Here is a 16,044-nt window from a genome sequence, read left to right on the forward strand (position 1 = left end):
AAACTGTGTGGAAGGCACGACCGCGGTCTCGTGCCCCTCGCCGTCCTAAGCGCCACACAGACAAACGTTACAAATACATGCAGGCACACCAACACCGATACGGGGTTACTACTACATATACAAGTACAAAACATTATACAGTGGAAAGCAAACTATCCGCACTTATCACGACAATCCCGTGAATACAAACATCAAGTAATAAAAAAGCGCCACACACCGGCCATATTGTTTTCTTTTCCTAACGGAATGATATAAATATTCCAACCGCATCGATGCCTCATACAACAAAATTTGTTCGGGCATGTAGAGGTTTTACTGGAATAAAGAAACTCAAATACAACATGATGCCTGAAAGCATCACACTCCTTATTACGCGAGTCGCTTAATAAAACATGCACTCTTGCAATGGTGGAATTATTTTCGAGCAATGAAACACTAAAACGTTAAGGAAATATAGAATTTAGGCGTCTCGATTCTGAGTAGTAAATGCTCTGTTACTTTATTTTACAAAAGTTTTAAACAAACCGTTACAAAAGAACCATGACCGCTGGCTGTAGAAGCGCGAACGAATTAAAGCTTTAGAACAAAAAGGAAAACTTCGATTTTTCTCCGCTTGTGGAGCGTTTTGATTCTGCACCTTCTGACTTCGCGAGTACTTAGAGGCATCCGGACAGTAAATTGAAAAAAAAAAACTTAAATGTATATATGTTTATAAAATAATAAATATAAATAAATAAATATACTACGACAATACACACATCGCCATCTAGCCCCAAAGTAAGCGTAGCTTGTGTTATGGGTACTAAGATGACTGATGAATATTTTTATGAATTATATATACATAAATACTTAGAAAATACATATAAACACCCAGACACTGAAAAACACTTAATGCTCATCACACAAACATTTTCCAGTTGTGGGAATCGAACCCACGGCCTTGGACTCAGAAAGCAGGGTCGCTGCCAACTGCGCCAGTCGGCCGTCAAATATTTTTAATTTATGTATAGAATGTTCGTAACGACCGACAGTTAGCATACATGGACTATCACCTATTATGTCACGAATTGCAGGTAAGACCGGGTGTGTGACCTTATATAGAATTAGGGTTGGCTTTGGTATTACGACAGCAACATGTTAATACAACAACGGTTAATCGGGCTTCCACTGTATTTGTATCAAGAGAACAAAGTCATGAAAACCTTTCTCACCAACCATTTAACTTTATTTAAGATACTTTTGCTCCATTCTATTCTATGTTCTAATACTAATTATATTATGTCGTTATAGGTAAATAGAAGACTACAGAATTTATTCTATAGAAATTTAGGCATTAGCCATTTATACCAATGGGTAAGAATTTACACCATTATGCATGGATCTTACAATATTGGTTATTTACAAGAATAATAAACGTTTATTAAATTAAAATTTATAATATTTTATAAAGAATTAAATATCACTTATCTGAGCGACGCTCTGTCACTAGAGTTCTCTATAAGAAAAGTGAAAAAAGGGAACCAAAATAACAACAAGTTTTAACTAAAACAATGTTATCTAATCAAAAAAATCTAATATATTAACAAATGAGGTATAAGTTAAAACGATATAAAATTATAAGCAAAACATACTTGAAACCCACACCACGGTAAAACTATTAGCAGTATCCAGAAACTAAAATTTTATCTACAGGAATCCACACCATAGCGTTATTAATTCGTTTAAATTAACAAAAAAAATAACCCACGAAGGACCATTCTGCAAGCGTTAGGGAGCGTTCCCGATTAAGCGGAGCGGAGTGGAGCGACGAATATCAACCAAATCCACTATGATTATTATATTGAGTTATGACACGACATTTTTGAATAATCTGATTGGTCAATTCCAGTAAGTTTCCGCTCCGCTTGGTCGAAATGCAATCTTTGAGTGCCGATTCGATCAAAGCAAAAGACTTGTACTAATTGATGATCTTAATGTATTCGTGTATTCATCTAGGAAACACAGTATGTGGCAGTGTGTGGCAGTATTGGTTACGAACTATAGATAGTGGCGATCGCAATAATTCGATAGCCATCGACATCAAACTGAAACTCCATGTCTTGCAATAAATAAAGAAGAAAAACCGATTTTTCAAAAAGATGAAATGGAGTTTATATTTTACGTAAATATGCAAACTAAATTGACATGTCTAAAAATAGTTTAAATTCAAATTTCAAATTCAAAATTCATTTATTTTGAAAAAGGCCTAATTTGCCTAATTAATTTATTTAATTTATATATTTTTGAAACATCAAGTCAGTCAGTTTGTAGTGACTCTACCACCGGTTCGGAAGGCAGATTCCACTAAGAAGAGCCGGCAAGAAACTCAGCAGATTGCTCTTTTCCAACATCGTTTTATAGTTTAACAATCTTTAGAATGTTTATTTTTGTGAGAGCGGAGTGGCCTGGGTAAAGGTAGATCTATCTGACCTTCGGTATCATGTTATAAAAGCTTATCCCCACAAAGGATTTCTGTACTTTTCTTAGACGATATGCAGATATCACTAATTTATGCCCGTTTCTAGTAAGTTGACTGTTTATATCGACTTTTTGTGCTATCCTTGTCCAAAGGAAACAATTTCTAAAATCACAGCAATAATTTTAGACTTATCGTTGAGTTTAGTTAAGAGATTTGTGCACAACGAATCGGCGCCATTGTCATGTTATAATTATTTCTTTGGTGGGTCCCAGTGCGCTTTATTGTATTGTTAAACTTTAGTAACTATAATCATTCTCACCCTTTTAGTATCCTACGGCTGAGGGTTAGTTTCGTCAATTAATACCCGCGTGATAAGATTTTAGCCCCACGCGCAAGGCGCTTTCGACTCGATTAAATTTCGATATGATAATCAATTAGTACGTTCTAGTATTTCGTTTTGATAATTAATTAAATTAAGTTGGTTTTTAAACCGAATTAGCACCAAAACAAAGACTTTCATACGGAAAAAAAAAAGACAAATTCCTTAATACACTACTAACCTACTACCATGGAATCAAAACAACCCATTCCTCACTTACCTTCCATATAAATTCACCGCTAGATGAGTTGGTAGAATGCGAATCGCTATCGCTGTCCCAGTCTTTCAATATGTCGGCCGTGGCGTCCGGTTTGCTGTCTTGCTCGCATTCGGGCGAAGTGGGTTCCGTTGGTGAGTCTTGTGTGAATGAGGTGCTCATTATTTCTGTTGCGGGACCTAATACGATTGAATTTGTTTGAAATAATGGGTGAGTTATTATAAATCAAAATAGATGATAGGGATAGATTGATAAGATGTCAAACATCGCAACTGTTTTAGGTAAGAGAAAAATAAGCCATAAAGTTAAAATTAAATTTCGTATAGCCAGCATAAAAGTATCTGTCTATCTATCTATCTGTATCCCGTATTTATGTCAGGATGCATGCTATTTCTATGCGAAGTTACGCCAACACCCTGGCGATTTTCCGGGATAAAAAGTATGCTAGATACATCTCCAGGATGCAAATAAGGATGATAAGGATGCAGGAGCCGAACATAGGTGACAAACATAGAAATAAGGAATAAACTACAAAACTCAAAAAAAAAACTCGCCATGACTTTTAGATTCAGTAATTTTTTGATGTTTTTGACTAAACTGAATGTCAAAATAACTGTTTTGTTTTCATGCATAACTATTTTTTAATGTACCGAACGTTGCCAACAACTGATTCGCCCAACCTGTGTTAGATGTTTCGCTTTAAACACATTTTACATCTAAAAGTATAAATTAAACCACTCACCGGTAAATCTTATATCACTTAAGAGAGGGAAATATGAGTCGAGCTGGCAATATTTTTTCTCATTCTTTAAAAAATCCTCCGTCAGCGACGTAACCTGTTTCTCTTCTTGAACAAAGCCATTCGCATCTAATCTGTCTTCATATAACTGTTCCATAGTTAAAGTGGGCCCCTCGAGGACATCAAACGCATTACTGGGACTCCGGTTAGATTCTGAATCTGTTATAATTTCAAGAGACTTTTCCGAAGAACTAACTGTTTGGTCTTCTTTGTTTAAATCACCGATGCCTATTTCGTTATCATCGACATTGCTCTCCATCAACTCTTCAAATGTTTCGTTGAGAAAATTCACCGTTGCGAACATTTCGTTACTCCCATTGCAATCTACACTAGTGCTTGCTTTAGGTGCGCTTATAACCGATGATAAAGCATTTGCCTCTTTTTCATCATTTTTTATATTTGTATTAACTTCTTTATTAAAATTTTCTTGAACGCCTTTTGGGCACTGTTCTAACATAACTGCTGCTGGTGTGGAGCATTTATCTAAATTTATCTCCTTAGGACATTCAGTATCTATTTGGTCGCTCTTTTCTTCAGTATCACCATTGACTGTGTGATCGGATTTGCTACTATCGGTTTGCCAAATATTGTTAACAGGCTGATAAACACTGTTATGAGACTGGTAAGTGTGATTAGTTTCTATACAATTAGCTCCTGCGTTAGAGTCGCAGGTTCTGTTGGGGCTCACTTTGGATGCTATTAAAGGGCTCTCGGTTATAATAATAGAATGTGGTTGTTCAGTCTCTTCTTCTATATCTAAGTCTGTGATGTAAATATTTAATGGTTGACTATTGTCTTCATCGCGAGATTCATATAAATTCGTAAAATTAGGTGAGAAAAAATTTGGAGACTCTGGCTCGTCGATGACACGGGGTTCTGACATATTATTAATATCTTGATTTGATGGCGTTATGGAAGCTCTCGATGTACCACATATTCTTTCGTTTTCAATTAAATGAAAGCTATCTATATCCCTTGATGTCGATAATTCTGGCAGACGATGTATAACGCCTTCGATGTGCCTGAATTGTTCTGAACCATCTCTGATTTGCACGTTATGACTAGAATCTTCCATCGAATTGACATCTTGCGGCCTTCTCGTGGCCGAATCCTCAAATTCGGAATATGCCGGTGGTTCTACCGATAAATCTCTACTATTTTCCGAAACGTCTCTATTGCTTTCAGAAACTACTCTATTGAGTTCGGAAACTTCTCTATTGCTATCTGAGCTTATGGTTTTACTTTCTCCCTCAAGTAAAATTTCCGAGCTGACAGGCTCATGACTCAAGTTAGATGATAAATCTTGCGGTCGTATTTCCGCTGACCGAAAAAATGATTGAAAATTAGGTACAACAGTCGAGAAGCGTACAGAGCCTTCGTTTTGCACTTGAGGTAATTGAAGGGGTATGATCTCGGTATTTTCGCTATCCTGGACAGTTATGATAGGTGTACTAGTTGCAGATTGATTCATGTGGCTGAAGTTAATATTTGGACTATTATTTACTTCATCGTTGAGTCGCCGATCTTCGGAGGTTTCACTTTGATTTACTTCAACCGGGCTATCTTCTAAACAAGAAAGTTCTACACTGTCCATCTTTTTAACACATGGTTCCGATGTGAGTTGCGGACTTTGTGGGCTTTCTTTTACAGAAACATCTGTTTTTTCTGCATCTCTAGGTGGAGTAAAATGTATTCTATCATCTACAGGGGATCTCCTTACCATTTCAGGTTGTGGGAGCATCCACGCATCTTCAAATCCCGATGCAGTAGTACAGTTAGAGTATGTCGGTATACCAGACATTAACGTCCCGTACGCTAAATCTTTCGTGGGGGTATTTTTTGTCGAGTCGTTTAAATCGGATTTGGTAATCGCGGAGGTCGTAGTGCCTGCAACCTCCATTTTCACTTTGGTGTAAGTGTGGTTATCGTTAGCTGTAATCGAATCGCGTGAAAATGTTTCGACTTCTGATTTGCTGTCGTGGATGATATACGTCGAGCAGTGGCTCGCTTCTTTTTCATCATCATTGTGAGTCAGAGTGTCGTCGCTTTCACTCTTGTCCTTTTCAGGCTCAGTTTCAAAATCTAATGGTATATCGGGATCCATGGCTAAGTCGTCGAAGTTTTCTTCCACATTGTATAAAGTATCATTGGAACACCATGAGTCGATACTTGTAGCCTTCGACAGGCATTGGGTTTCCGACGGTTTGGACGACTTAGCGTCGGTCGGTACGGTCGGTTTCGAAAAAGTTGATACACCAGCGGCATTTTCTGAGTTTTCTGGGGCCGATGTTTCTGTAGCGGGACTTAAAAGGAAGGGCGATACTTGGGAGAGCCTCTCGCAACTTGATTCTTTTTCCTCGTCATTTTTGTTGTAAGTCTTATCATCGATCGGTGATTGAATGTCTTGTAACTTTTTCAGCGGACTAGCGTTCAAGCTGTCTGCACTCATCGTAGCTCTGAAAATTTCAAATAGATAGATTTTTAGCATAGATAATTTAGTTTATAGCAAGAAATATCACGATTTATTCAATTATTTTGTCGAAATTATAATTATCTGTCTCTTATTTACAGTGAATTTTGACATTTTTTTAGACATATAACAATAGAAATTAAAAAAAAATTTTCTTACTCCTTGCTGCTAGGGGCTTCTTTCTGAACTGTATAGGTAACATTCACCGACGGGTCCCGTGATTGTATAGTGTACGTGGAGTGGTCGTGGGATTGTTGGGGGCCGGTGTTGGCTCCGGTGAGAAGGTCAGAGATTTCATCAGTTGAGTTATTGCAGGGATCTGGGTAGCTGGCCGAGGATTCTGTTTGGTTCGAGCAGTTCCCTGGCAAGGTTGATTAATTGTTTTTAATCATTATGGTACTACACTCAATTTAATTTAAACATGCTTATACGGCTTTACGTGTTTTATTATTTGGTTTTAAATTCCTTACTAATGATAGAAGTGAAAATTGCTACATGGAAGAAGAATGAACAAATTTTTTGCATTCATAATTGATCGAGGAGCAAAGCTTCAAGTGTGGCAAAATTAATTTCTTCTGTCAGTTTGTTGATACTCCTACAGGTCGAATTTTTAAACCGATCTCGACGAGACTTGGCATACAGATTTTAGGACTTCAAACAAAAATTTCTGGATGGGAAATTATGATTAAAGGTGTACTTTACTCCAAAAAGGAGCAAAAAGCAGCTAAAAGGAGGCTGCTGAATATCTCTGTGGAAGAACTATCCTTCGTTCCATATTTAATTGGAAGGTTTAATTAGGTCCCATAAAACTTGGTAAAGACGCGATTAGGATCTTCGGCGTGATGAGCAAAATAGCGGACTTTCAGTGACTATTCTGCCCACCTTTACATTTCGACTATAAAATCGGCCGTTCTATTGACAAAAAGTCAATCTGTTTGTAGTGACTCTACATTCAGTACTGCGGTTTATTAGGTAGATTTTACAAAGAAGAACTGAAACATCAACATTTTACAATAGATAAATAGTAACGTTATCTTCGGTCTATTAATTCAATTCAAAAAAATCACATCATTCCGATTCTATCCTTCATCAACGACGAACCTTCAAATAATCTTTCGCTTAAATAATAATATATTTTATATTGTTTTTTTACTTTTCTTATTGTGTAAGAAATAATTTAATTATAATGGAAAGGATATTTTATAATTGTAGTAAGAAACAAATAGATCGAAAAGGGATTTTAATGCCTCTTTAAAAAAAAAAAAACCTTTTTTTTTTCTTTCGACACATACTTTACATTAAAGAAATGAAAATATGGTTTATATAATAAGACAAGTGATAAAAATGGAGTCTAGCAGGCACTAGTTCACTCACATGGATCGTCGTTTTCATAGGCACAAAGCTGCATACGAGTTTCCTCCGCGATTGGTGGCAACGTGTAGTATGAGACTAGGAGTTCAGGAGGTGGTGGTAATTCCGTTATTTCGCTATCGGGTACTGATGGCTCTATGCCTGCCACCTAGAATGTTCCTTATGATATTTAGAAATCTGCATATATTACGTAAGCTTTATTAAAAAAAAAATTGAATAGTGTTAGAAAGAACAGTAATATCGAAGAAATGATAGTTAAACAAATGCCTGAGCAGAGCTAGAGCGGGGCGAGTGGGGATTACCCCTACTGGATTTACTAAGGGCCCTACATGAATACATGATGAATTTTACAGTAGCTCAACATTGTTAAAGTTAACTATACCAGTAATAGTATATTAAAACATCAATTTTTGCATTTAGAAAGGGGCTGTTTAAATGAAGGACCCATTAGAAGATTTGGTTCTACTGCATGAAAAGACCAGAATTGTTTATTTGATTTTCTTTTTACTGCGGTGCAGGCGTATACCGCTATATAACATCTCAAATTCTACCTCAGTGTTTTGAAAGGTACGTCAAGAGTACGAAAAGTAGTTGGTTCTAATAGTTCAGCAAACAATTATAGTAGACCTCTTTTTAGTTTTTTTAGCTCTATTAAAAAGCGGTAATATATCGTTAGGAAACATACCTGTGCTAATGGCAACTTAAGCTCCAATTCATTTCTTAATTCTTTCATTCGCTCTTCATCAATTGCAAGGTTATCTCTCACATCTTCAACAGAACCGCCATTGCCGGATAAATATAATTCGGGTATCGCATCATTGTCTCTAAAAACAGAGTCATCTAGCGTCAAACCCTCCTCAGTTAGCGGCCCAGAATATTCTATATTCATGTTATTTTCATTCTCCGCTATTGCCAATTTTGTTGTCATCTGGAGCTCTATCTGATTCAAATCTATGGCGTCTTGGTAAGCAGCAGAGATGTTAGTGGGATTTGAAGTTATATCTATATCTACCAAATATTTTTGCTGAGATGTCGAAGCGAGGATATTTCCTGGTGAATTTGGTGGAGTTAGTGGGGAAACTCGACGTTCAGTTGTAGACTGATCCTCAGTTTCATCCGTGTTGTTCGCAGTTTGCGATTCAGGTTTACCCTCACTCAGTGTCGCTATATCGTCGAAGTGCAGTTCGTCAGGAACGATGTCCGGCACTTCGTTTAAAAAATTTCCGTCTCGTAATGGTGATGGTGTTTCAAGGTTTATATCGCTAAAATTCGAAGAAAACGCTAAAAGTTCCTCTTTAGGTAAATCGGTTATTTCGGAAATAGATTTAACTCCTTTAAACAGTTCAAGAGTACAGTTTTCAAATGGACCCAAAACTACAGAACTGTTTTCATCGTAAGTATCCGTGTGGTGACTTTTTGATGGTGAATCGAAAGGACTTAGGTTTTCGGGAACGTATTTAGATTCAAATTTGGTTACTGTGACTCCAGTGTCGTAGTTGGGAATTTTTGTTTCGAATAAAACATCAGCTTCCTTTTCCGTATTTTCCAAAGTATTTTCTGCTGAAGGTTCACTACCTTTCGGTGTGCTCGTGCAAATATTATCTTTAAATTCTACATATTGGCTACTATTAAATTTTTCTGAATGCAGGAAATTATCAGTTTCTTTTATAATACTAGGGAGATCTAAGTACACAGTCGATTCATTATTGATGAGAGCGCAAGGTGTTTCGCTACTTGAGGTTTCTAGACATGATTGTATAATATACTTATAATTATCATCTATACTGTTGTCTTTTAAAATTTTACTATTTGTATCATTAATGAGATCCATATAAGCAGTACTATCGCTTGATTGTTCTTTTAATTTATCAGTCACATTTTCAATATTCGTTACTTCTGTTTGTAGACTTGATGCAACACTATTTTTTTTTCTATTTTGTACTTGTTCAGGCATTAAAGATTCTTCTAAGGAATGACATTTATTATCTATCCTGTTATTAACAACTAAAACCTTTGTATCTGATTCTATGGTAGTATGAATTTGTACTGCCTCAGGCTGCTCTGTTTTTAATTCTAAATGGTTTTCTATTGAGTCTAAAACATTCGTATTTTCTAATTTTCTATCACATTGACTATGAGTTACATTTATACTTGAGAGAGATTCGATTGTATTTTCGAGATTTATCGCCTTCACTGCAGACACTTCGTTGCCTTTTGTATTGAATACTAAGACTGCACTTTCGATTTCATTTTCAACATAATTTTGATGGTCATTACAACTCAGATCCTGACTGTTGTATTCATTTAAAAGGACATCCTTTTCTATAGTGTAGGTGTCACTTCTTGTTTTGTTGAGGTGATCAGTATGTTCGATGCTCAGAGCAATCACAGGTACTTCTGTTTGTTGACTTGGCAATAAAACATTGTTGAGACATAATGTATTATCGCTTGCATCATTTATGTTGCTGATATCTAATTGTGGCAAAGCAACTTCATGGTTACAAGATTGCATTGGATTTATTAAATAGGTTTCCAATACGCTGTTATTCGTTACTTTGTTCACATCCTTTGTGGGAACATTTGATTTTTGAATTAGCTGGTTATTTTCATTATCCGATTCCAAATCAAAATGATGTATTTCTTTATATTGGTCTAAGGGTAGGACAGTGGTATTCATATTCTCTTCTTGATCCATCCGGAAATGTTGAAAAGGTTTTGGAAAATCTGATGTTTTCCCAAGTGTGTCTTCTATGATATTACTCTCAATTTTATTTGTTATATCAATTGTTGAGAATGTTTTTAAATCATTTAAACTCTCGGTATCCGTAATGGAATTTACGCTGACTAGAGAATCATTAGTTTCGGCTTTTGTTGAAGTATTTTCACCAAGGACAGGTAACTTCGCATCATTCGAATTAAGAATAATGCTTTTACCACTTTCAAGGTTTTTGGATGCAATAACTTCTAAGGTTTGTTTCTCTGTGTTTTCAATTTCATAGCTTATAAAAGCTCTGCTAACATCTATTGACTTAGGTTCTGTATCACCGGTGCTTACATTTTTACTATTATTATCATATGGTGTTTGACAGTCTTGTTTAAAGATCACTTGTTCCATTTTTTCACTTACACTAGGCATTGACGCTATACACAATTCCTTTAAATTGGGTACATCACTATTACTACTTTCTACTTTACTATCATTTGGCAATTCACTTTCACGGTGCACATGGTTTAATTCCTTTATTTTAACTACACTAACTTCATCGGCAATAGCTTCAGTGTGAATATTATTGGCAAAATCCATATCTTTTATAGGAGTTTCGGGTGTTACATTTTCGAGAGTCTGTTGACTTGTAGTATCGCTATGACGTTCAAACGAATGGCTAAGTGTGCCAACAGTATCTCGGTCGCCTTCATCTTCATCGCATGGCTCAGTACTGTCGGATTCGTTATCGAGACCCATATCTAGAATATGCTGAAAATTATTAATACCGGGAGACTTAACCATACTAGTTTGCATTGGGTAATCTTTCTTACATTCTAAACTCAAATTGTCTCTTGACGGGCTGGCTTGGTGGCTTGATTCTGAACTAGAGGTCTTTTCGGAATTTAGAATATTATCTAGATTTTTAATAACATCGCTGACGTCTTTGTAGTAGCTGACGTCATCCGTGCTACCGGTAATGATGTCCTTGAGCCAGGGATCAACGGAACTGTCGGAGCGATCCTGTTCTTTTTCTTTGACCTCTTCAAAGCTTATGTTACCCTGATGACATTCAAGCGCGGGCGTTTCGTTATGTGTAAGGTAGATGTTCCGCACATCTTCAAGAGAGCCATGAAGGTTCGTTAGACTCTCGGACTTGATCTGAATAGAAAGTGCGTCTTTGTCAGACATAATGCTGCTGGATCTCGAGACAGCGGTGTCCATTTCGACGCTCAGGGAGTCTTGGATGGTCTGCGCGTTATCGAAGTCCTGGTCAGAACCCGTAAAGTGTGAGGCCATTGATGTGGACGGGGCGTGAATAATTGCGACATGTTCGTCTAATTTAGGGATGGTGTTGGGTTTAAGCCTCTGCCACCGTTCCTCGAAGTCGCTGCTCGCATAGCCGTCGTCTTTGGAGGCATCGTTGCTGTGTGTATGTGTAAAGTGCAGGTGGTTTATTAAGGCATGAACTTGGGCAGCAGTTGGTCGACCCTCGGGACTGGATGCCCAACAAAGTTGCATGACTTGATATCTGCAAAGAAGAGATAAGTTATTAATAAATCAAGACATTTTATTTCAAAACATCAGCAAGGTCTAATTGATTTATAAATTGTATTTATTATATACTGTAATATCGTTAGTTCGTATCCAAAACCATAGCATGCACGCCACGAGATAATTATATATACCCGTTAATCGTATTTTTTATACAGTACCATAACTCTCTCGTAACTGGAATGCCTAGCCCTACAGTATACATTTTTTTCTCAACTAAGTCACACCAGAGTGTCTGAATTTGTAAAAAATATGACCTTGATCTTGTATTATTGAGGGATATACCCGTCCTTGGAAAGCTTTACGAGAGCAATAAAATTTTGCAAGCAGTTTTTAGTTTTTTAACAACAACGACTGGTGGTAAATTCCGAGCTAATTGAAAGGGTTGGAGAATTTGCTTTAAAGTACACAATTCTACCACAAAACTCTACATCTGCAGACTCACAAATGGTCCCGGTAGGGGCAAGGCAGGTCGGGAGGCGGCGGTAGGCGATCGGCAGCAGGAGTGGTACCCCACGTGCATATCTCCCATATTAGGAATCCGAGGGACCAAACGTCACTGCTTGCCTGGAATAAAAGGATTAAACCATCAATATAAATTAATAGCCGTCGCCATTTCAGCTCCTTGGGACCACAATGTCCGTCTGTTTGAGCCGCGAGTTAACTTCTTAAGAAGTACGTCGCATAAAAAGATTAAAATTCTAACAAGGTATTTTACGTTAGAAGAACAGCGAGTCGCGAAGCTGAAGTGGTAACATGCGGGCGACGGAAAACTAGCGGGTAACATACCTCGTAGTCCGATGGACGTTGTGCCAAGGTGCGGGAATGGCGATCCCGCACCGGTAAACGCAGCGTAGATCGGCCCCCAACGATGTAGGAGGCCCCCAACGAGACATTAAGGGAGTAGCTGGGAGCCGCTGGAAACAGGCGGCTCAGGACCGTGATTTTTGGGCCTCGCTACAACTAAAGACCTATGTCCAGCACTGGACGCCAATGGGTTGAACTCATGATCTTACGTTATAATAATGTTGAGGCTCGTTTTGCACATACTGCCCGAGTACCGCCCGAGGGTTGTCACTGCCACGGATCAGTACGTTGCCGCTTCGCAGGTTCCTTAAACGAAAATGAAACATAAGAATCGACTATACAGTTTTTTCAATATATTGTAATTGGCGACAAGAAAGTATAAAGAATCACTTCATTATAGAATGAATGAATGAAAGAACCACATGGCTGTCAAAGAAATACTTAATTATTTAATAGCCATGTGGTGACGACTGACGGCAGATCGGAATACAGTTGTCACCCTCCTCTTACTCTAGCTGTAGTACGAGGCGACTCTGCGAATATCACGTAGAACAGGCAGTAGCACTGTGCAACTATGATAACTAACATCTACTGTGATAACCAACCCGCCCGAGTACAATTGCCTCCCAGGTATTTATAGTTTGAATATATCCATTCTTGCCAACTGTTACAATACGAATCCGGCTCGAAGGACTAGAAATTCAGAAACAGTTTGACCGTAAAGAAAATGCGAAAAAAAGAAAGAATTTGCAATTTTACTAAGCGATTTAGATTCGCAACCTACACTCGCTATAATACCAAAGTTTACATTAACTTTCATAGCACAGCACAGTCTAAGATATAATAAATGTTGGTACGAACCCATATAAATATCCTCTCGAATGCACATGCGCAAGGGCTGACGTGACATCACACATAAGTTGCAAAGGTACGCCGCTCTCATTCAAAATGGCCATCTTTGGTCGGTTAACTGCCAGATATTGTTGGAGATCCTGAATGAAGAAACCTTTCATAAGAGTTCATTCCTAAATTTAATGAATAATGGAATTACATGAATGAATAAAAAAACAAAAAAAAAATTGTATTTAAAATTTAGTTCTTGAAATTTTTTCTTACGTTAAAGAACTATTCTTCACCTATTCTTAAACTATTCTTTATACTGCTTTATCCCACGTTATGCGACGGACACAGCATGTCTTTCAAACTTCAAGACGAAGACAGAGTTGTTATTTTTTTTTTATTTGAATAAGATTCTTTGCATCCTGAAACTCACATGAGTTCAAAGCTTTTGTGTGGCATATTGTTTACGATTGCCCGCCTGTCCACCGTCAACCCTCCGTAGGAATTATTTCGTTTGTGGAAAGGGGTAAGATAAAAAATCTTTTACAACTATAGAAACGTAGTGTTTTTTTTTTAATAAAATTTGAGGCTTGCCATAACTGGCGTACTCTAAATTAACTTTATGTATTTATTTAAGTATCATACCAGGTGAGACATAACAATCAAGAGAATCCGTTATATCAATTTACCATAGAGCACAACTCGAATATGAGTATCCAGGGGTCCTCCTGAAGACATTTGGCTACGAATCCCAGTACATTTTCATGGTCCATGTCTCGGTAAATGCGTGCCTCATCGAGAAACCGTGCCTTGTCTTCCAGACTCGCGTTCTGATTGAGAATTTTGACGGCAACTGTAGAGTTACTTGCGCCGTCTTCAACTTCCCCTTCAACCACCTAAAATAACACATCTCATCGAAATACGTCCCAAAGCTCTGCTGTGAAACTTATCTATCCTAATATTATAAATGCAAAAGTGAGTCTGTTTATTTCTTTGTAACGGTCAGCTAAGCCACTGCATCGAGCTTGATGAAATCTGGCATTTCGCGTCAGAGGTGCATAGTGCAAGATTTTATGCCTTTGTTTGCTTATTCGAGCGCGTGTTAATTAACTACGGTTTAATCATCAAAATTCAAAATTCAAATTCAAATTCATTTATTTCAAGAAGGCCTACTTTATAAGCACTTTTGAAACGTCAAGTATGCATGTTTGTGTGACTCTACCACCGGTTCGGAAAGCAGATTCTACCGAGAAGAGCCGGCAAGAAACTCAGTAGTTGCTCTTTTCCAACATCAACATTTACACTCATTTTGCTATCTTGCGGGAGATGAGAGCGAGGCTGGCTGCTTCCATTCTACCTTGTCATTGAGGAATTCATCAAATGTATAGTAACCTCGCTGTACTAGATGCGTTTTGACACATTTTTTAAATGTATGCATTGGTAGGTCAAGAATTTCCTTAGGAATCATGTTGTAAAAGCGTATACTCAACCCCACAAAGGAGTTCTGCACCTTTCGCAGACGATATGCAGATATCACTAATTTCATCATCATATCAACCCACTTCACTTCACTTCACTTCACTTCACACTCGGGTATTCCATCACGCCGGCCTACTGCGGATTGCTGGACGACAAATATCTTTGAGAACATTGTGGAAAACTCTCAGGCATGCGGGTTGCTGGTGTTATTAGAGGCACTGAAGGCTTAGCACCTACGCCTCTAATTGATGGACACCGCGCGGCATGTTGAAGGACGTGCCCTCTGCATGCGCTGTGAAGTGTTGCTCTGTTTATAGGCAATGGTTTTCCACTAAATGGTATCTGCTTGGTCCGTCAATTATTACTATAAAAGAAAACTTAAAAGTTAAGAGGTGCGTGCTGGGTTTTGATTCGAAGTGACGTCGAACCCACTGGGCTATTAACGCTTCAACTACGGTTTATATGGAATCAAAAAAAGGCTATCTAGTCACAGTATGTTTTCCCAGTATTTAACTAGATGGCGTTGGTTCTATACGATATATATCGTAGGTAACTTTCACGCATCTAGTGACAATGCTGTTCCTAAGTATTGTATTGTATTGTAATATTATAATAAGATTTTGAACCTGTTAGCTCCACTTTGATGTCACACAAATTAGAACAATGATTGTTAAAATGTAGTATTTAGATGTAAGAAAAGAGCAACGGCTGAGGTTGAAGCAGACATATCGATAGAATCTGCCTTTCGATGCCGGTAGCTATAACGCATACTTGTAACAAATGTATTTCGATCAAAATTATAGCAAACAAAAAAAATTAAGGTTCTTAATATGTTGTACTGCAGACAACATAGTTATTTAATTGTCAAAAGGATAAAGTTCCATTACTCACCCTGCCAAACCATCCTCGACCGATTTCCCGAAGATACTGCAACTGATTTCTTGGGAAATCCTCCCCAGCTGAAAA

General features: G+C 37.6%; 1 protein-coding gene across 4 annotated transcripts in view; it reads right to left on the reverse strand.

The window, feature by feature from the left end:
- Positions 1-16,044, reverse strand: part of LOC120629612 — a 64,246-nt gene that overhangs the window by 14,736 nt on the left and 33,466 nt on the right. For all 4 annotated transcript variants that reach the window (XM_039898597.1, XM_039898599.1, XM_039898598.1 and 1 more), the window contains 10 exons: positions 15,970-16,037; positions 14,289-14,495; positions 13,621-13,751; positions 12,969-13,065; positions 12,398-12,519; positions 8,380-11,929; positions 7,698-7,842; positions 6,483-6,684; positions 3,797-6,309; positions 3,058-3,233 (listed from right to left, as the gene is read on the reverse strand). In XM_039898597.1, coding sequence (XP_039754531.1) covers positions 3,058-3,233; positions 3,797-6,309; positions 6,483-6,684; positions 7,698-7,842; positions 8,380-11,929; positions 12,398-12,519; positions 12,969-13,065; positions 13,621-13,751; positions 14,289-14,495; positions 15,970-16,037 — 7,211 coding nt within the window. The remainder of the gene's footprint in view (positions 1-3,057; positions 3,234-3,796; positions 6,310-6,482; positions 6,685-7,697; positions 7,843-8,379; positions 11,930-12,397; positions 12,520-12,968; positions 13,066-13,620; positions 13,752-14,288; positions 14,496-15,969; positions 16,038-16,044) is intronic.

Source organism: Pararge aegeria, chromosome 14 (assembly GCF_905163445.1).
Source record: "Pararge aegeria chromosome 14, ilParAegt1.1, whole genome shotgun sequence".
Lineage (NCBI taxonomy): Eukaryota > Metazoa > Arthropoda > Insecta > Lepidoptera > Nymphalidae > Pararge > Pararge aegeria.